Source organism: Ambystoma mexicanum, chromosome 6q, assembly GCF_040938575.1.
Source record: "Ambystoma mexicanum isolate Mex_15411 chromosome 6q, UKY_AmexF1_1, whole genome shotgun sequence".
NCBI lineage: Eukaryota > Metazoa > Chordata > Amphibia > Caudata > Ambystomatidae > Ambystoma > Ambystoma mexicanum.
The window spans coordinates 405,010,426-405,033,247 of NC_090937.1; the positions used below are offsets into that span (position 1 = coordinate 405,010,426).

A 22,822-nucleotide genomic window follows, 5' to 3' on the forward strand; every position below is an offset into this window, starting at 1 on the left:
CACCATTCCTGAACCTGGAGAGGTGAAAACAACCTTTCATCTTTAATCTCCAATTTAAAGAAAGTGTGAGTTGATGGATAATTTTGATTTAATTGTGTTGATGTGTGGAATTTCATGGCTTTGATCAACTCTATATGAGGGGATCATAACATCTGTACCAATGTTCTTAGCCAAAGCTTAATTCAGGATTTCTGCTTTGTTTAGGAATTTGATATTGAATGTGGTGCAAGCAGTACAGCACACACACATATACGGGCACACACAATGTTTTTGGAAGGTTTTTACACTATCTGCATTGATTTACAGAAGCTATAGTATTTTATTTGGTGTGTGTACTGATCTTTGCCTCCCGTGCCAGCCCGGCGTGTTACAATTTGACATGCTAGTCACAGTCATGACCTGATCATCCCACAGGTCCAGCTCCAGTGGTGTTGGTGGGGAGCACTATGGAACAAAACACCTTCCATTGGTCAGCGACAAATGCATTGTTAAAGCTTGAGATTGCCCTCATCAAGTATCCCAAGGGTGTGAACCTTCCGTTATCATGTTAGGTGGTCAGGATGAAAGGATCACATTGAGTGGAGTATAGTGTTCCATTGGGAGCAGGTAGTGTTGTGAGTACTTGAATAACTCAGGAGACAAAGTCATGTTTCTCACATTTATTGAAGTGAGGTTCTGAGCAGTGACCTCCCAGCTCAGCACCCATTAACTGACTCTCGTGGAAACTGGAGCTGTCTCACACTCTAGACCATAACCAACACTCCAGGTTCCATGAGTGAACATCTTATAACAACAACAGGGAAACTATATACATGTGGAAACATAACATTAACTATGTACACCACTTGATGTTCATTACTTGTTCGAAGCATGGCCTCATACTATATACTATACCTGGTATGCAATGCACATGGAAGATCTACTTCCCTAACACCTGCCTTGCTTCTGCCAAACACTGCTCATCTCACCTGTCTTTATCACCGCGATCCTCTCAATGCTCCACACATCTCCACCTCTGGCAATGGTGGATTCACCAAGTTCTTTCACTACTTCCATCTACTCTGAAAACCTAAAATCTCCTTCCCTCAACTTGACTGGTAGCTTCAGCTTCACCACATCACCAAGACTCAGCCCGATCATCCTGCAACCATTCTTCACATCAAACCTTTCTTTGGCCTTCTCACCACACAGACGCATCCTCTCTCTGATTGGTTCCACTTCAATTTTCTCACACCTTGATCTGCCCATCCAACCTGGGCACAGATGCATATTGGGTTTCCTCCCTCCCAAAACTTCAAACTGTGCCACTCCTGTGAGAGTGTGAGGCGCCAACCAATACCTGAAAATCCTCCCCATAAACACACTTATTCAATCCCCAACTTTAGCCACTGCAATTCTGATGACATCCATCAACGTGCAATTAAACCTCTCCACAAACACATCGCCCTGGGGGTGGTACAATGCAGTATTGACCTGCTGTTTACCATACGTCTCCAAAAATGATTTGAATTCCTTCGACACCAACTGCAAGCCTTTATCTGACAAACACTGGCGTGGGAATCCTTCACGCCAAAACAACGTCTCCAAAAACCTGATAATACCGCTGGAGGTCACATGCTTCAACACACACATTTCCAGCCACTTAGACAATATGTCCATGACAACAAGCAAGAAGGTGTCCTTGGTCCCCCTAATGTTAAAGGGACCCAACAAATCTAGTGCAATCTCATCCCATGGCACTTTGGGGATATCACGCACCTTCATGGGTGGCTTTTGCACCGTAATACGCTTATGCCCATCCTGGCAATCAGTGCACTCCTTCACCATGACCTCCACTTCCTTATCTAAACCAGGCCATCAGAAATCAGCTCTCATGAGTGCTTTTGTCCTTGCCAGACCCAAATGTCCTTTGTGGACCAAATCCATAGCAGGAGCATGCATCTATTCAGGAACCACCAGCCTGTGCCCCCTGCACAAGTAAGACTCTCTAACACACAATTCATCTCTCACCCTCCTGTATTCTCGAACATTCTCATCCCCACATGCACTGGAGTTCTTGAATACTAGTTCCAACACCATCTGATACACCTCATCTTGAATGCATGCTTCATCCAAGATCCTTTTGTTTGATGCACTCTTGCACCCGAAAAATACCTGAAATTCCCTCTTCACTCCCGTTATCTTCATCACTCACCACTGAGCACTCAACCGCTGATCTAGACAATGCGTCTGCCAGTACATCACTTCTCCTTTGATCATGTTTTACCTTAAACTGTAATCCTTTTAGACTGCTAACCCATTTCATGATCCTTCTCGACACACCTTCCAGACCACCCTTGTTATATATGCTCACCAGTGGTTTATGATCAGTCCTCAACTTGAACTCTCGCCCCCCCAAGATACATTTTGAATTTCCCAACTACCCATACACACGCCAGTGCTTCCTTTTCTTCCACTGAGTATTTTGTTTCCGCATCCTTAAGTGTTCTCAAGGCAAATGCAATTGTTACCAACTCCCCATCTTGTTCCTGCATCAACACTGTGCCAACACCACTGTCACTTGCATCGGTATATAACACAGTTTGCCATGTTCTTCAAATCCAGACAAAACTGGTACTTGAATTATACTTTGCTTAACATTCTCAAACTCCTTGAAGCATGCTTCACTCCAATCAAATACCATACCCTTCCATGTGAGTTTTCTCATGTTTTGTGTCTTGGTTGCGAGTTTCTCAACAAACTTTCTATAGAACTCCAACCATCCTAAAAATGAAGCTACTACACTTTTGTTCTTCAGTACTGGCATCTTCCTACTATCCTCAACCATGTCAATTTTCGGTTACATACCATTCCCGGATATCTCATGCACCAAATATGTCACTTTATCTGCTTTGAAAGTACACTTCGCACTGACAATTGTCAACCAAAACTCTTTAAAAATTGCAAGCACTCTCTTTAAACAACCATCATGTTCTTCTGCCGTACAACCACACACCAGAACATCATCTCGGTAAAACAGTACCCCTTTTTCATTCCCCAGCATTTTATACAATACATTCTGAAACACTCTGGCATCCGACACCAGTGCAAACGGCATTTGAGTGCATCTGAATAAACCAAAGGGTGTTATGGATGCCATCAAATCCATGTATTCCTGATGCAATTCTATTTGGTGGTATGCTGCTCTTAGAACTAATATGGAAAATACTTTTGCTCCAGCCACTCCTGCTAACAGATCATCAATCGTGGGTAACGGAAATGTCTCCACCACAACAGATTATTGAGATTTCTGAGGTTAATACACAACCTCACGGATCCATTGGATTTCCTCACTACCACAATTGGGCTGACCCATTCTGCAGCGTCCACTTTTTCAATGATCCCTTCACCCTCCATTCATTTAATTTCCAACTCCACTTCTTTTCGACAAATCCTGTGAAATGACCAAGTCTCTTTTTGAACACCTTTGGGAACAAAGATGCCACATCTTCACTTGGCTTCCCTCCTTCAATTGACAGTACTTGCACAGGACGCACCTCATGTCTAATGGATAACTCTGCTTAGTCATCTCAGGACAACAGCTCCCAACCTTTCTTTGCCACATAAACTATACTTGTTGTCTTTCTGTCTTTGAACCATAGTTCTGCTTCAAATTGTCCTATTATATCTATAGGGACATCTCCATATGCACTCGCTTTGACCTTGGCTTCCTCAAAAGTAAAGCACTTAAACATTGTTTTACTTTTCACTCTACCAGTGACTACTTGCACATAATAAATGACTTCCCTCCCCATGTACTCATAGTTATCATTGTCTTCTTCTTCATTGACTTCTCTCACTTTAGCAAATGACTTGACATTTTTGCAGCAACGTGCTGTGTCCTTTCTGCCCACAGTCATGGCAAATTATGTGTATGGCTTCACATTCCTTGTCATTTGCCAAATGTGTGCTACTTCTGCACCTGTAGCACCTCTTCCACTGCATGAATCTTGGCCGACCCCAGCTCTTGGTGCCTCTCGATATTACTACACTTTCTTTGACTGTTTCTTTTGTTTTTTCCCTCTCTTTTTTCCACTTCCCACCCACTGCTTTTGAATTGTTTTATTTGGCTTGTTGACCATTCCTTCTGCTAATCCTCCTTTGCGTCCTTCATCACCCTTTTCCGAGTGTAATTCTTTGATGAACAATTCAGTTGTTCTATATTTTTAGCAATTTCAATAGCTCTTTCTAATGTGAGATTATGTTCTCTCCACATTTCTTCTCTAATTTTATTGTTCATGCACTTTATCCTCAATTGGTCATGCAAATGTTCTTCTTGACAGTTTGTGAACAGACACTTGACCGCTAGTTCTCTTAAAATTGTGACAAATTCTTCAGTTGATTCTGCTGTTTTTTGTTCTATGGTGGCAAAATGGTAGCGTGCCAAAATTATATTTTCCTGTACTTCATAATGCTTGTCTGGTTTGGCAATGCTTCTCTCATATGGACCCACATCACCAATGCCTGTTGGTTCTTGTAACCTTTTTAGGAAATTTTGTCCAGCTGGCCCCAAACAATGGAATAACGCTTCCTTCCTTTCATATGAATAATTTGGCCCAAACAGTGGCAACACATATTTCGTGAAACCATCTCACCAGTCACACCACTGTACCTTTGGTTCACCTGGTGATGCTAAGAAAAATATTGGCCCTGGAATATTGGGCATTTCAATCTCTATTCAAAATGTCAATCTATGTACACAGTTAGCTAATGTGTGCAACTGTGGCTTGTCTATTATATTTCTAATCTGGATTTTGTTTTTTGACTGATGACTACAACGAAGAAAAGGACGCTGGTGTGAGGATTACTCTTTGTTGATCCTGGATTCCAAAAGGGCCATGTGCACACGCATGTTCTAGGGTGCTTTATTCTAACTCTTAGGATTACTCTCTGTTGTTCCTGGTTTCCAAAATGGCTGTGGGTACATGCATGCTCTAGGGTGCTTTATTCTAACTCTTAGCGTGCAGCTTGTGTGTTCCACTGCGATGCTCCAGGTTACGGACTGCAGCACTCAGCCTGGTGTCCACTTTTGATGCCTGCCCTTGCCACCTGCCGAAACTATCTTTCTCCTTTTCTTCTTCCTTTTTTTTCTGCGTTGTCACAGCTAGCTATGCAGCCGTTGTGGACCACCATGCTTGCGTCTTATCTCCAATTCCTCGTAAGCTCGGGGCCAGATCTTAGAAAGGATGCAGCTGCTCTGGTTGCTCGCAATCCTCTCAGGACTCGGCAGATCTGTGCTGGCCTCATGTGGATGTGTTTGCTTCAGAGGGCTGCACCACTGTCTTCTGGCCCTCTCCACCCCTCGAGCTTGCTTCCATGTCTTGGATGGAGCTAGGGGCTCATTGACACAGTCGGAGGTCGCTACTCCCCAGCCAGCTCGTCGCCAGTTGTTGTGAGTACTTAAATAACTGAGGAGACAAAGTTATTAATCTTGTTTCTCACAGTTATTATTTTATTTTTATTGGTTTATACAAAACCTTTCTCACATTTATTGAAGTGGGGTTCTGAGCAGCCTCCTCCCAGTTCAGCACCCATCAACTGACTCTCCTGGAACCTGGATCTGCCTCACACTCTAAAGCTTAACCAACACTCCAGGCTCCATGAGTGTGAAACACTATACATGTGGAAACATAACATTAACTCTGAACAACACTTGATGTTCATTACATGTTCGAAGCGTGACCTCGAACTATATACTATGCCTGGTATGCAATGCACATGGAAGATCTACTTTCGTAACAGATAGGTACATGAATTCAGCCTTGGAGAAGTTAAGCATAAGACACTGAAGATACATCCAACAACAGATGGTGGAAAATATGTTGGTAACCAGGAATGGACACTGGTGTAAAGGAGGGAAATGAGAAGAACATCTATACATCATCATTGTACATTTGGTAGGAGGAGCCAACAAAGAAGACAATGTTGATAAAATGAAGAGTGCTTGTCTTGGGACAAAGCTATGGGGAACACCTCAAAGGAGTGGCTAGGGCTGGAAATGTGGATGCTCAATAAAATGGAGAAAGAACAGTCCAACAAGAATGAAGGGATTCAGGTGAGGGAAACATCCTGGGTGCTGAGGTCAGATGATGGGTGAACAAGAGATATGTGGTCAATGGCACAGGCTTTTGAAAGATCAAGTGAGGTGTTAACTGAGTAGAGTCTAGAGTGGTGAGGGGTGGTGAGCAAGATAGAAACATAGGCCAGTGCTGTTTCTGTTGACTGCCTGGTGCCGAAAACATAGATTTGAGGGAACCACAGGGTTTACTGGCTTTAAGGTAGCTAATGATTCAAATTGAATACTGCACACTCAAGTATTTTAAAGTGGTGTGGGAGAGGAGACATACTAGTACTTAGAACAATTGGGGTACATGTGGGAATTCACTATTTTCAGAAAGATGTGGGAGTCGACTGCATGGTTGAAGCAAGGTAAACCAAAATAATGGATCAGGTAGGCCAAGGAACTGAGATAAATGCTAAAAAGGAAATGGAATTGGTGATTTCTTTGAGGCAAAGCCAAATGAGTATATTTGCAATCCTAAAGGGGATTGACAGATGTTTTTGAAACAAATATCCACAACTGTGGCTTCTGTTGTTTATTAGCACTGGCTCTGCATTGAGCTGCATGAAGCAAGCAAAGATGCTAAACTCAATAAACTGATGAGAAACAGATGTAATTCCCACCACAAAGCACACTTTCATGTGCTTTCTATGGAATGCTTCAGATAAAAAGAAATACATTTTACTAAAGACTTTTATGCTTTCTGCCAACTAATATTTCATGTCAGACAATGTATTTTACTTTGAACATTGAGCGCAAAATAAGAATTTACCAAGCATAAACTGGTCTCATTGACTGGTCTGTCATCTCTTATAATTCATCAGCCATTTTATGACACATTTGAACAGTGTTAGTACCTTGCTTGAAAGACTCTTCCAAAGGCTCCTTCTCCGATATCTCTCACATAGTCAATGTTGTTCCTTGGGTATTCCAAGCAGATCAGTTTAGGGTTGAGGAGGAGTGGCAGGCGCTGGTACATGGGATTGGGATGAAGTCTGTCCAATATAAGCTCGGATGGAAGAGCTGTCAGTGTCGGCGCCTGCGCTTCCCTGAAAGCAAGAAGGCACAAATATGGCATTTTCAATGTCATTCAAACAATTTTCTAGTGATATAACATTACAATCTGAAGCCATAAGAGCCACACCAGGGAAAAGTTTGTGTAAGCCAATGATTGTATCATGCACCCTATAAGACAGTGGGCCTCATTATGACATCGGCGGGAGCCGTGCCTGTAATACAGGCACGACTGACGCCAGTGTCATTGTTTTTCCAGCGCCTGTGAATGGGCAATACCCGGTTCATTACGGCCCTGCCGGACCCGGTAATTGCCCATTTGAGGATGCCGGGAAAAAGATTCTCCCCATTCCCATTCGGCCCCATAGGAATGGGGCGGTGCCGGTGCAACCGACATGCTGTACTTGAGGGTGCTGCTCTGTCCACCAGGTCCGACCTGGCGGGCAGAATGGCACCCACGAGCACACTTCGTAGTTTGCCAGTCTCGGAACTACGGTACTGGCAAGCTTACCGGTACCATAGTCACCGGACCGGCAAACTTGTAATTTGTTTGTTTGTTTGTTTGTTTGTTTATTTGTTTATTACACGTAGCAGGGCGCAGCAAGGATTTGCGAAGCTTACAAAAGTTACATAATGTACAGACCATATATGTAATGAGGCCCAATGTAGATATGCTCAGACCCATACTACTGGGCCGGAACTGAGGTTTCTTTTTAGATTGGAATACATACCAGTGATGAGGGAAACATGACTTCTGATTTCAGAGTTCTTTGTTTTAAAAGGTGGCTTTTTCACCTCTTATATAAATTGGAAAGACCCAGGCTACCTCTCCCTTTCACAATTACAGGTATGTTATACACCACATCAGACAGATTGCTAAATCAATCTGTATTTTTCATTTATCAGATCACCACTCATAGTGTTGCTGTTATTCCAATACACATTTCAAGTCAACTTGAAATGTGTATTGGAATAACAGCAACACTATGAGTGACTATAAATACTAACCCCTCTCACAGCGTATTTAGCACCCCACAAGACCATTATATGAATGTATAATATATTGGTTCTTTGTGGGTACCAGGAGAATTGATTGTACATTTGGTTGTATATGTCAAAATACCTTAGAGCCTCGAGTAGGCCTTTTTAACATTTGATGGTAAATACAATTATGTTTTTTGTGGAACAAAGAGGGGTGATCTGATAAATGAAAAATACATATTGATTTAGCAATCTGTCTGATGTGGTGTATGACATGCCTGTAAGTGTGAAAGGGAGGGGTAGCCTGGGTCCTTCCAATTTATATATTCTGTATAATCCCTCATGACACAGGCTCCTCGAAAACAAAAAAGAGAGTTCTTCTACCCCACATTGTAATTTAAGTTTGTTTTCACCTCTGCCATCAAGTTTGTCCTGATTCTTTAAATTTTCCCAAGTATGTGATTCTTTTTTTTATATATCTGTAATAATTATCCATTCATGTCTGTACTTAGTATCCCTTAGTTGTATACATCATTATGTAGCTGTGAAACCTTTGGTACCAGAGGTGTTTGTTGTCTTTGAAGTCAAGGTGCTGTTCTTTGGTTTTCAAAATCCCATGTGCAATAAAACCATAACCAAAAATAGGGCCACACATATTTGTTCTGTGACTGTTTGGAATATGCTCCACTCAGAATGTGCTCTATGTACAATTGACTCACTTTTAGACAACAATTAAAGGCCTGGCTACAGATCTCTTCGTTTTTGGGAATACCTATTCTTCTTGTGGTGAGCAGACTTTTGATTGTTTGTAATGCATAGCTGTATTGTGTTTCACTGTCCATCTTTTATTGAATGCATGTATTTTTTTTACACAGTTGTACATTGCTCTAATGCATCTCGGTGATTCTTTGCTCAGATATAAAAAACAATAGTCAATATATACAAATAAAAAAAGAAGACCTGACAAAGTTTGCGGCTGTGTGTGGGGCACATTTTTTGTCAGATGTGCCTCTGTTAATTCTTAACGGTTTTCGTTCATGTTTTGCTAAAGTCCTGGTGAGCTTAATCAATGTAGTTTGACAATGAAGTGGCAAATGTTGTTCGCTGAACTTATCAGTTTACATGTTTTGCAAAAGGAACCAATGGCTGCTAATGTAGCATTTTATTCGGTCTTTCGGTGCTTTAGCACCCCGACTTTCTGAACTATGTAATTTGATCAGGATTTGATAAATCAGAGTCCTTGAAAAAATGTATAGGTGTTGTATGCATATTTAATTGTACTACAGGGTTTTCTGGTTAACGTAGGGTTAATTCCAATAGCTTAGGCATCATTGCACAAACCTTCATTCAAATCTTTGGAAAACAATGTAGAACAAACTGTGAATTTTATTGGACAGTTTCGAAGGGATCATTAAATAAAAACAAAGTTGAAGGGAGCAGCCACAAATGATGCTTTCCCATTCATTTCAAATAGGGCAATTTTTGATCTCATCTAGTGCCCCGAAAGGCTGGACAGGTTTACATGGTCCCAGGCTCAGAAGGAAATGGTCGGAGCCATCAAGGAAAGGATTGTGAAAGCCCCATGCTTACATCCATTTAATCTCTAGTGGGACACGATCATCACTACTGATGCCAGAGCATATGGGTTGGCAGCTGTGCTGACTCAGAAGAGCAGAGGCACAGAACAAGTAGTGGCGTTTGCATCCAAGGCATTATCAAAAGCCAAAAGAAATGACTTGACAGTGGAAAAGGAAAAGTTAGCCTGCGCAGGACGGTGGAGTACTTCAGGACCTACATCTGGGGCGCAAACCTCAACTTGGTCACAGATCATAAACTCTTGATCCACATGTTAAGCCCTGGAGACACAAAAACTTCCACGCGTGGCTAGCGTACATTGCAGGAAAGCACCAGGAGTACATATTTGACATAGCGTACATAGCAGGGTGGAAAAACGCCCCAAACAGACTGCCTGTCCAGGCTACCAGGAAACAGTGAGAATGCAACCACGTTCATAGAAGATGAATGTGTGGTAGCATCCTTTCAGGATCTGAGAACTGCTGAATTTCTGGAAATGAGCAAGGGCCATTGGAACAGGAAGCCTGCAAAGACCCCACAATGGTGAGAATCAGGGAATGGGTCAGGAGAAGGTGGACCGAGAAAAGAGCCATCCCAGAAGGTGTGAGGCCTTATTGGAAAGTAGCAGAAGAAATATTTGAAGTGGAAGGAATGATAATCAAGGGTGATCAGGTGATTCCACCAGTGGGCATGAGGAAAGTCCTCCTGTTTAGGGTCGACTGTTTAGGGTCCACTCAGGACATTTAAGAAACACCATGACACGACGTTGAGTGAGAGAGGCCTACTGGTGGCCAGCCATGGATCAAGACATCTGCATGATTATTCGACAGATGTCACAAGTGCTTGAACTGCGATAAAAGGTTAAAGATGAGACAGGTGCCACTCATACCTACAAAGGTCCAAGAAGGGGTTTGTCAAAAAGTAGGACTAGAGTTATTGGCATCTTGTAAGTGATGTCTTCTGAGGACCATTATGGAGTGGTCATGGTCGACTATTTGTCAAAGTGGGTGGAAGCTGAATTTGTACCAAATATCACCACGTCAACTGTCATAGAAGTACTGACAAATGTGTTCCAGACACAGGGGCTACCCAAGGACATTTTCACCGACAACAGGGTCCAATTAGTTTCACGGGAAATCAAGACTTTCTTGAAAAAGCACAACATACGACAAATAAAAGCAGTGCTGTACCTTCCCCAGGCCAATGGGCTGGTAGAAAGAGCAAATCGGTTAATCAAGGGAGCAATAGAGCTGGCCATAGCATCCGAAATGGGTCACCTGAAAACGGTCAAAGAAGACGTAGCAGCTCACCGTCTGATCCCTAATGGCGTCACCCAAGTGTCACCCTTCCGCATGCTGAGGGGAAGGAGAGCGGCGTCCACATTGGTACTCCCATGGTTGGCCAGCATGAGGGTAGACAAAGAAGTGAATATAGAAGATGTGGTATGGAGGATAAAGAATAGCATGGCCCAAATAAAGAAATGGAATAATCGGCATAGAGAGGCCCAAAGTGGAGAAGTCACAGAAGGGGACTGGATCAAAATTCACCTACGACTCAAAGATCAAGTGATAGGATCCAAGTTCAGTCGGCCAATCAAGGTAGTGCACAGAGGCACCAACCATGTCTGCACCCAAGACGGCTGCACGTGCAACATGGAGCGGGTGACATTGTTTGAGAGTTATCAGTCAGCACAGACAGCACATGAAGAGTCAAGCAGTCAAGAGGGCCAAAACCAAGCGGCAGCAGGGGAGATGGAGCTGGAGGCACAGAGGGCACCCCACTGAGAGAGTGAAACCAAGAACGAGCTGCCAGAAGTGACATATGAAACAATCCACAAGTCGGTCAGTGAGGGTGAGAAGGAGGACTGGCCAAGGAGAGAGCACAGAAGGCCGGTGAAGTATAATGACTATATTATGAATTATTACTTTTGTTTGTGTTATCAAAGTGAGGTATGTAGGACTAGTCGCAAGACCCGGCAACACAGAGATCTCACCAGATTTCATGCGAGAGGCTATTTTCATAACACTATTACACATGTTTCTACTTCTATCTACTCTTATTTGTTTTTACTACTACATATCAATATTATATTATGTTTGAAATACCTGAACTATATTTACACCAGAAATTGGTACTTCTGATGATGCAATGAAGTACTTTAATTGTTTAGTAATAGATACAATTCAAACCATTTGTTTAACGTTTAAGGTTTGTATGTTAATAAGTATTACAAATGAATGTGCCACACGTAATCGTATCATACTTATGCATCAGTGTATTGTTCCATGTCATGTTATTATTGTTATGTGAAATAAAATTAAATTTGTTATGTTATGTTAAAGGATATTTATACAGTGCACTATCAACAACATAGTGGTCCCCTGGTGCTCTCGGTGGATCTGAGACAGAAAGAGGGTGGGATGGGTTAGTAAGGTTGAGCGGGAAAAAGAGCAAGAGAGTTGTGATGTGCTGTTGGCAAGCCTCAGTTATAGCTGAGTTTAGGTGTGGTTTGTGATTGCTAGCCATCATGTGTTGTTGTGTGAGGCTATGGGTGTTATGTTTTGTTGTTGCAATGTAGTGAGGTGTGTGTGGTTTTTAGTGCTTTGTAGGTGTTGTTGTGTTTGTCTAAAGTGTCAGAGGTGTATGCAGAGGCGAGTGATTGTTTAGTGGGGTTGGTTAGTGGCATCGCTATTTAGAGGCGACGCATGCTAACCTTCACAATCCTGTCTAGATGTGGCACAGTGCTAATCTTTACAATTCTATCTAGATGTGATGCATGGTAACATTCACAATTCTGTCTAGATGTGACACAAGCTAATCTTTACAATTCTTTCTGGATGTGATGCAAGCTAGTGTTATAATTCTGTCTAGATGTGACACAATGCTAATCTTCACAATTCTGTCTAAATGTGATACAGGCTAGTATTACAAGTCTGTCTAGATGTGATACAATTCTAATCTTCATAATTCTGTCTGGATGTGATGCAAGCTAGCATTACAATTCTGTCTAGATGTGAAGTAATGCCAGTATTCACAAATTCTGTCTGGATGTGACTCGGGCTAATCTTCACAATTCTGTCTCAATATGATGCAAGCTAGTATTACAATTCTGTCTAGCTGTGACACAATGCTAATATTCACAATTCTGTCTAGATGTGACACAAGCTAATCTTTCCAATTCTGTCTAGATGTGACGCAATGCTAATCTTCTCAATTCTGTCTAGATGTGACGCAATGCTGGTCTTCACAATTCTGTTTAGATGTGACGCAAGCTATTATTACAATTCTCCCACGATGTGACGGCAGCTAATCTTCACAATTCTGTCTGGATATTATGCAGGATAGTACCACAGTTCTGTCTAGATATTATGCAATGTTAATCTTCACAAGTCTGTCTAGATGTGGTGCAAGCTGACATTCACAAATCTGTCTAGATACGACACAAGCTAATCTTTCCAATCCTGTCTAGGTGTGATGCAAGCTGACATTCACAATTCTGTCTTGATGAGACGCAAGCTAACATTAATAATTCTGTCTAGATATGATGCAAGCTAGTAATACAGCTCTGCCTAGATATGAGCAAGCTGATCTTCACAATTCTGTCTGGATATGATGCAGGCTAGTATTACAGTTCTCTCTAGATATAATGCTAGTTAATATTCACAATTCTGACTAGATATGATGTAAGATAGTATTGCTGTCTCTTTCTAGATATGATGCAAGATAATATTGCATATTAGCGTATTACTATATCGTTCCATGTCATGTTATTATCGTTATGTGTAATAAAGTAAAATATGTATCAAAGGAGGTCAACAAAAAAATTCTAACTCATTCAATCAGAAATGTCACATTTGATGTAATTATTCATCTCATTGGTGATGTCATGTATGGTGTAATTAGTGATGTCATCAGTGATGTCACCCCGGATGTCATCATTGTGGTCATACGATGCACAACAGGGGCTCATAGTTAAGGTGAACTTGCTCAAAATGCGATTGCTAAATTTCAGGGGTTTTGTTACATTAAATCGGATCACCATAATGCTCTATTAACAAAGGGTTTTTTCACTGAATATATTCCACAGTCACGGTAGTGGCTGTGTAGTTATGGTTAAGTTGCTAATCCCACAGGAAGAGTACTGTTTGGGTGTCTTATAACTTTGCTCCCTCTGGACGAATCCTCACCAAACTCTGCAAACAAAGTTTATGGCCCACTCTATATTTTTGCAAAGTCTGGTTAGATTTGGTCCAGGGGGGGCAAAGTTATAGGGTGGGTACCAAAATTTCCTTTTTTCCCATAGACTGAATGGGGAAAAAGTTTGCTCATGCCTACAGCCCAAACCGCTGGATGGATTTTCACCACATTTGCGTCGGGAGCGGCGGCCCGGTCCCAAAAGCGTGCTTTTGTAAATGTGGTGAAAATCCATCCAGTAGTTTTTTTTAAAAAGACCAAAAAGTAGGTCACACAAAATTAGTTATATCCATGTCCGCTCCATGGACACACTTCCCTGTTCGCTCCGCGGACAGGACACCGATTGGCTAATCGGCTTGTGTCATGTCCATGGACATGCAACGTGTTCGCTGATTGGCTGGAATGAAGCATGAGGTCCGTCATATTGTTTCGATCCGCCCGCCATCTTGGATCCGCGGACAGCGCGGCGACGAACGGGGGAGAAATACAACTTTGGCAAGTGTGTTGGTGTGTAAGAGTGCTTGGGGAGTGTGGGGGAGTAAGATATGGGTCAAATGCTGTATTTGTTTAGGTGGCAGGAACCCCTGATATGTTCGCCATGTCCGCGGTCACCACGGCTGTCCGCGGACATAAAAAATGCATTGCAGTAGCCCATATAGCCAGTTAAAATGTTTGATTCTATGGGTGTGATCTATGGATGTGATATGCTGCAGTGGTTGTGGCCAGGGCCTAGAGTCTTGGGTGCATGGCCGAAGGGTGTAGGCCGTAGGCCATGCACCCAAGACTCTAGGCCCTGGCCACAACCACTGCAGCATATCACACCCATTGTTCACACCCATAGAATCGAATATCTATCAAATATTTGCAAATCTACAGTTTGTGTACTGTTTGATTTGTATAGTTTTGGCTACATCATGTCATTTAGATTGTAGAGTTTGGTAACAAGCACTGCAGTATAACATATCCATGCAAGTAAACATTTTGTATTGTGGTGTATGGTTAGATGTTTGCTTCAATGGTTGTGTTATGGAGCAGTAGTTATGAGTTGTATTTATTATAATATATTTACAGTTTGATTTTTTGTGATTGGATATATTTTTTTCATGACGTGGGTAACTGGAGCAGATATATTCTTTTTCAATTTCTGTGATAAAAGAAAAGATTGTGTTAGTGTAGGTAGTTTATAAAGCCTTATTACATTGAATAATAGACATTCTGCTTTATTTCGACCCTCATATTTAGTAGTTTACAAACCAGTGTACTGTGCAATTTTCTCAGTTTCTGTGTTTGTTGCTTAAATCATTGGGTCTGTGGGAAAAAAAAATCATGTTGGATTAAAAAAAACTTTTTTTGTTATGGTACAGTACAATTCTTTCTTTGTTTTCAGTGTTTACTTGTTGTTTCTGGCTAATGTTCTATCTGTTGGGTTGTTGCAGATTGTTAGATACCTGTTGTCGAATTGTAACTGGTTATATTTTTTTACTTATATTCTCAAATTGCTAATCTATCTGTTGGGTTGTTGCAGATTCTTGGGGCAGTTAGATACATGTTGGCGTATTCTAACTGTTTATTTCTTTTTATAATTTAGTGGTATTGATTTATCTGTTTGGTTGTTGCAGAAATTTGGGGCAGTTAGATACCCGTTGTTGTATTGTAGTTGTTTATAGTTTTCTAATTGAAGTTTTATTAATGTTTATGCACAGATTAGTTATTGGTGGTATTGATTTATTTGTTTGGTTGTTGCAAAACCTTGGGGCAGTTAGACACCTGTTGGCGTATTCTAAATGTTTATTTCTTGTTTTATTTTAGTGGTATTGATTTATCTGTTTGGTTGTTGCAAAATCTTGGGGCAGTTAGATACCTGTTGGCGTATTCTAAATGTTTATTTCTTCTTATAATTTAGTGGTATTGATTTATCTGTTTGGTTGTTGCAGAATCTTGGGGCAGTTAGATACCTGTTGGCATATTCGAACTGTTTATAGTTTTCTAATTAACGTTGTATCAATGTTTATGCACAGATTAGTTATTACATTTTGGTTTTAAGAATATTAAATAGGCCTTTATAAGATTTACTGGTAATATTTGCTTTACAGTAATGGTACTATCATTACATTCGAACCATCCACAATTCTTTTTTATATATGCAGTGTAGTGACCTGCATTGGTTGTGGCTCCTGCATGGTAGATTATACCTATTGTTGTGAAGGTTTTCTTACCAAGTGATACTTGACCATGTGTGAATCCAGTCAGCTTGCAGTTGTTTTTGCTACCCTCTGCATGAATTATTCACTAATATTTGTATGGTAAATGTTGTTTTTTTAGTTAATGTGGTATGCTTGTTTTTTTATTTTTACATTGATGTTGTGTATGTAATCATCCTGTTTTTTGATAACCTGGTTTTAGGGTTGTTCCTTAATCTGTGTATTATTTAACGCAGTTTTAATGAGAATTGTGTCTTTTTTCTATAATAAAAATATTTTTCTTAATGATAGAGCTTTTGTGTGTTACACCTTTCCTTCCCATTAAAATGTGAATTTGAACTGTTTTCTTCTATACTATAAAATAGTGTCATACCATGTACATCCAGTTTGTCTGTGGAGCAAATTTCAATTATTGGTTGCATTTCTTTTTTCAACATTGTGTCACTGAATTTGGAACAGCTTGCAAAAGTTAGCATCAAGCACATACAATTGACATTTTTTGTGTGCTAATTGTTCCATGACATCAGTAGCACATGAGTTATGGCCATAATGTGCATGGATGTGCCGGGTTTTTAATATTGCTTGTGCTTCTTGAGATAGTACATCAACTCTAATACTTTTTAAAATGTTGACTTAGGTGAGGTCTGCAGACTGGCACATGTTTTCTGTTAATTCTCTGAATTGGAAAGTTGCCAAAGGTTAACATTTCCTATGCTGCCAACAGTTTTACGGCAGTGTTTGTGTCCTAAGGTTTTAAAAATAGGTTCACCTTTCACTGGTGTCAATTGAAGAAGATCTCTGAAAACAATAATGTGTTTTCCTCCAAGGGCTCTTTGTAGTTTGTTTTGAGTACTTCTTGTAATCTGAGGTGAATCAAAGCCAACATTAGGTTGGAGACCATGCTCACTTCATCTATTAGTAGCATTTTCATTTGTTTTATCACTCTGCGTAGTTCCATTGCAGCTTCTGTAGAAAGTTTGTAATATTCTAATTTGTTTTTGTGTTCTACTGGAAGGAGTAGTAATCGGTGTAAAGTGACACCACCTATGTTGAAGCCAGCTAAACCTGTGGGGGCAGTTAGAACAGCTGACAGTTTGTTGTTTGTCTATTGTTGAAGGAACTTGCTGATGATTTTGATTAAAAATGTTTTGCCTGAACCAGCTTCACCACTGACATATAGTAGTATAGGTTTGTAATTTTGGCAGGTACATTCTTTATTTTCATGTTGTACCCCATGTGCAATTTCTTTTGTTACTTCTTGAAAAATGTTACGATTCTCTTTGTTCAGTTTTGATTGTAGTACAGTTAAGTCTTCTGTATCTTCTTCATAGTGACACATGGCGTTTTCTACTTCTGTCATAGCTAATTCTGCCGCATTTGCTATTAGTGGCTGTTCCAGTGGTTCTTGGCTTCCTGTTACAGAAGGTTGACTACTGTCGGGAGTTTCCTTATCTAGTTGGGCCTGGAGTTCTTCTTTGTGTTGCTGTTCATTGTGCAACATTGTTTTGTACTGTGTAAAGTTTACATCGGTCATAGTGCTTTCATTTGCTTTGAAAGCGTCTTCATAGTAGTCATAGATATCTAGTATCTCTTCTTCTTTTCTCCATGGTTTAAAAAGTTGTAGCAGGGACATGTAATATAGTTCTTTATGTTGAGGAGTTTTTAATGACAATTTGATATGATTAATTAAGCTTCGTTTGGTAAGTTTCACTAAGCTGCCTTCGCAATTTGTCACTCTATATCTACCTTTATTTTCATTGGGTTTTATATTATTTTTGTATGTGAAGTTTTGGGCTATGTGGTATAGCCACATGGTATCCAAAGTGGTGCTCCTGTTAGGGTAGTATGTGTCTAGTAAAATGTTTTTCAAAATGTCTTGGCTGTTGGGATCATTTTTGGCTATTGTTTCTATGTCGTCATATGATTTGAAAACTCTTTTTCTAGATTTAGCAGGACCAAGACTTAGCCATACTATATTTTCAGATTTTCCATACAAAGCAGTACGGGTTAAACGATCTGCAGCTTCATAGCAGCCACATTCTATATGAGAGCATTTTTATGCCTAACCTGTACAATTTCTGAGACAGTGTTTTGTCCGATGATAGATCATTCCAGAGGTCTTGAAGCTCTGTTTTTTCAGCTTTGGTTAAGTAGGCTGTTACATATCGTGCAACTGCAGTGGAATTGTCTGCAATGTACTGCACATCTATGTTTGCATTCCGTAAGAGGGCAATGATTGCATTGTAATCATTGATATATTTTGCTTCTTCTGTTCTTTTTATGTAATATGTGTTCTTAGGTGATTTACATTTAACACTATGTCTAACTGAAGACATGAAGTTGTTCACTTCACCTGTTTCTGTAACTGGTTTAGGGAAACCAAAACAGTATTTGGTGTAGTATTTCCCTTTGTTTTTGTATTTGCAACGACAATATTTCCCATATTTGTGTCTTTGAAATTGTACAATTTGTGCATGAAGATCACTATTTGTTGCTTCTGATGGAATTTCACAAGTGACATATTTTTCGATAAACTGTAAAATAGTGGCATCACTGTCTTGACCAAATTTAGGAGCATCTTTAATCCATAAAGCATGTGGATATGTGGTGCTCCTCTGGCTTGGCATTCTTTTCTCCAAAAGAAGTGTTGCACTTCTACGAGGGAGGAACAGTTTTATTACAAATAAAGTGTAGCATAGCAATGAAGCAATGATGGAAATATCTTGAAATGTTAACAGGATCTAGTGAGCAAAGTTCTCCATATGTTAGTATATCTATGTTTGTTTTGTTTTTGTTTGATATGCGTAGGAAATCATGTAAATCTTCCCATGCATATTCTGCACAACTTAATGTAACAAATCAAGTGGGCGGGCCAAGGTTTCTTATCATACAACATACATCTCTGTGACGTCGGAACCAGTACTCTTTAGTGTCACGCATGTTTGCTAACAGATTTGTAATGCTTGATTGTAAACCGCATCTTTTTCTTGCACTTTTTGTAGTAATTGCATAGCTGACATATTTTGAAAGTGGGTACCTGATTTCAATGTGTGTGCAACTCTGTAGCATAGAGTTGCTAGTTCACTTTAAAAGAGTAGGTGGAATATGTATTCCACATTTTGTTTAAATCTGGTATCTTCAGAATACATTCGTAACGAGCGGTTTCTGATTCTGATATCTTAATGGGTCTATCATCGTACCTTCCTCCTTTCCCAATAGGAAAGAGTAGAGGAAAAGCACGTGCTTTTATACTTTTTTCCCAATATGCTGATTGGTGATCTTTGGTTTGTCGCATTTGGTATGTTTCTAGTGCATCATCTATGGCGTCATTAGAGTGTAATGGATGAATTGTATAATATTGGATACTGGAGCAGGATCTAGAAGTTCAAATTGACCAGTTTCTGGTGACTCTTGAATTATTTCAGTGGTTTCCCTCAAGTTTTATTCAATATTAATTTCTTTGTAGTATTCATTATTGTCTTTTAGATATTGTAAGGCTTGTCTAACTTTATGTAAGTCTAGGAGTTGTTGCCAAATTGTTTTGTCTTTTGTAGGTACACCATTTACTAAGACAATTAAAGATTGATTTATTGGACGTTGCACTCCCAGAGTGTGCACATTTTCTTTCAGATCTAATGGTAAATAAACTACTTTGCCACAAATGCCTTTCACTAATTCAGAGGGAGGTCATTTTGGTTGTTTTTGGTTGAAGGCGTATTATGGCTTGAAATCGGTGCACTGTTTGAATTATGATGCTCTCATATAAATTGAGTTGTTGCAGGGGTTTTGGTAGTGGGAATAATTCCAAGTTATTTGTGATTGCATGTTAAGGAGTTTGGTTGTTGTCAAGTTTTGTAGTGCAGTAAGTGCAAAGTATTAAGGAGTCAGTTATTTCATATTTGTTTTCTGATATAAGGTAGAGAGCTAATTCAAACCATTTGGAATCCTCATTGTCTTCTATTTTGAATGTTACGTCTACAGTTTTTGTGTTACTTTTATAAAAAGTTCTGCGGCAACACACACACATGGTTTGGTACTTCAGCGGATGTACTTTAAAATGTTAGTATTTCTTTTTTGTATGTGTGTAGTAGAAGGTTGCTATCTGTACAATTGTTGCTTGCTAGTCTGTTGTAAAGCTATTGCATTTTGTAAGTGGCTTTCAATTCCAGAATATTTTCTCTCGATATGCTCTATTTCTTCGATTAGGTCTTTGGCTGTACCATGTAGAAGATTGTTATTTAAATTGGCTAGTGCTAAAGCAGGACTTTTAGCATAATACAGTTTATAGACTAGATTTCTTATAGTTCAATGATGTGTTGATATCAATTTGATATGATGGAAGGTGCTTTTGCAAATAGGTCCTGAAATGCAGGCTAATGAATGTCCTTGTAGTCCTGTGTTTTTGCGCACTGGACAGGTATCCATATTTTGTAGTAGTTTCATTTTGATTTTGTCTTTGCCTTTCACATACTGATTGAGGAACTGGCGCAAAGATTTGAAAGATTGTTTCCCAATGTTACACATTGACGTACATGGCCATTTGTATACTGGACGTTCTGTTTCAGTTGAATGGAGAGGTGAGACTGAGTTTTCTGGGGATATTTTTGTAAGCAGTATTTCTTGTTCCATTATGGTATTATTACGTTTTTCATACCCTCGTCCACTGCTATGTATGGAAATTGTGTTTGTTTGCTTTTGTTTGAATTCTTCTTCATTGAAATACGGTTCTGTGCTCGTGGTGGGACTCCATTCACCTCCACTGATATTTAAGAAGTTATTTTTGTTGACATTCCGTTTATTGAGAAGACTTTTTTGTAATTTAGTTGTTAGTTTTGTTATTGATTTCATTCTGTTTAACACTAAAATAAATAACTTCCTTTTGAGAAGGATTGCACTGTCTATCAAAGCTTTGAAGATTCATTTTCTACGGTAGGTTTTAAAGGTTGTGCATGATTTCTCTTCTGTTTTTATCAGATTCTGAAGGACTCTGTGGCGGAACATTTTTTTTTAAATACTTTTTTTGGTATGGTTACTTGCCACTACATCAAGATTTATAGGCGCAGTGTTAGCAGTAGTGGTAGCTGGATTCTTGTTAATTACTTTCCGTTTCGTTTTACATTTTGAAAAAGGAGGGAACATTTTTGTATTGGAAGCTTGTTTTGTTTTGCTTAATGACTCTATTAGATCTTTAGTTTGAAATTTTTGTACAAATTCTCCTAGAGATGGATGTTTATTTTGGACACTTTTATTTTCATTTGCTCTACTTCTGCGTTGCTTTCTACAGACTTGCTTTTTGGTAGGCATTCTTTGGGGTCTGTTAAAAAAAAAAGAAGGTATGGGTTGGGCTGTTCTGCAATGTATGTGTGCTGTATGCATGAGTGTCTGAGTATGATGGTAAGGATGTATGTGGTGGTGTGTGATTGTACATTGGGCAGCTACAACTATTTGGGAAGGCTATTCTTGTATTTGTGTGTTACTATACCGGGGTTCAGATGACAGTAGAAAGTAAGCTAGTGGTGAGGAGAAGCACTAATACTAAAACTAATGGCATAGAATTAAAACAGTTCTTTGTTCTGTAATACTAACATTCTAGGTGCTGAGTTATGTCATTTGTGCGCCGAAAAATGGGGATTTGGGTGCCATTCTGCCTGCTAATCCCTGTTTAACAAATGGGGATTTGTGAGCAGAATGGTGCACAAATCTCTGTTTTGCGGTGCACAAATTCCATGAATCAACCCCACAGTGTGTTTGAGGAACAGTAAGAATATTATGGTAGTATTGTACTTACTCTTTTTGTGTGGAATGAGCAGGTTTCTTCTGAGTTGTTTTTGTACTTCAGATGCTGCTGCTTTTCAGGAGAGTGGTCTTCACTGCAATTGTAAAAGAAAGAAGTTAGTACTTTTGTGTGTTTATAGCAGTGATGTTAATTTAGACGTTGATTTTTATGTTTTTGTAGTAGTATTCTTGTTTGATATCTGACCATAGTGTGTGCATGCAGTTTCCTTTGACTATGTGCAGCCTTTATATTTTACTTACAATATGTTAGTTCAACAGGCTTTGCAAATGAGTAGAATACTAAGTGTATGAAACTCACTTGGTTTTTTAAGGCTCTGTTATTGAATGTTAGAAGAAAGAAGAAATAATGATATATTCATTTTGCAATTTTTATAAAGTAAATGGCAGAAACTGTATAGGAAAGCATGGAATGTATGCATTTGTGAAGATGTGGGTAATAAAGCAGAAGGATATGATTTACAGGCAGTGGTGTTATTGCAGATGGGAGCTTTTCAATGATAGTGTCTATCTGTGTGAATGTATGAAGATGCATGACCTTATCCTGGCTGTGTGTAATCTTATAAAATACTACTAAGTGTTTTTCTACAATTATACTGTTATTTCTCCCATCTTCTAATATTAGAATTTTTTAGAGAGCTGTGTGTGTAAAATACAGTTTAGATGGCAGTCAGGTTTGGAAGTGACAGTTGATTATAGCAGATGGGAAAAATGACAGTAAGTTAATTTTATAGGTTATACAGGTTACGTGGCAGTTACTCTGTTATTCATAAGAGTTGTACATGTACTGTGCAGAAAATATGCATACCTGTAATTTGTATTCATGCATGTGGATATGCATGCAGCTGCAAGTAGAAATCTTGGAGACTTGTACAGTGGTGTTTGTAGTAGGTGCTTTCCAATGATATGAGACTTGTACTCAAGAGTGATCAACAGTACATTTGAAGTGCTGAACTCTGATGAT

The 22,822-nt window shown here is 39.6% G+C and overlaps 1 protein-coding gene across 1 annotated transcript in view; it reads right to left on the bottom strand.

The window, feature by feature from the left end:
• Positions 1-22,822, bottom strand: part of MUSK (muscle associated receptor tyrosine kinase) — a 951,534-nt gene that overhangs the window by 71,504 nt on the left and 857,208 nt on the right. The window contains exon 15 of the mRNA XM_069630906.1: positions 6,958-7,149. Coding sequence (XP_069487007.1) covers positions 6,958-7,149 — 192 coding nt within the window. The remainder of the gene's footprint in view (positions 1-6,957; positions 7,150-22,822) is intronic.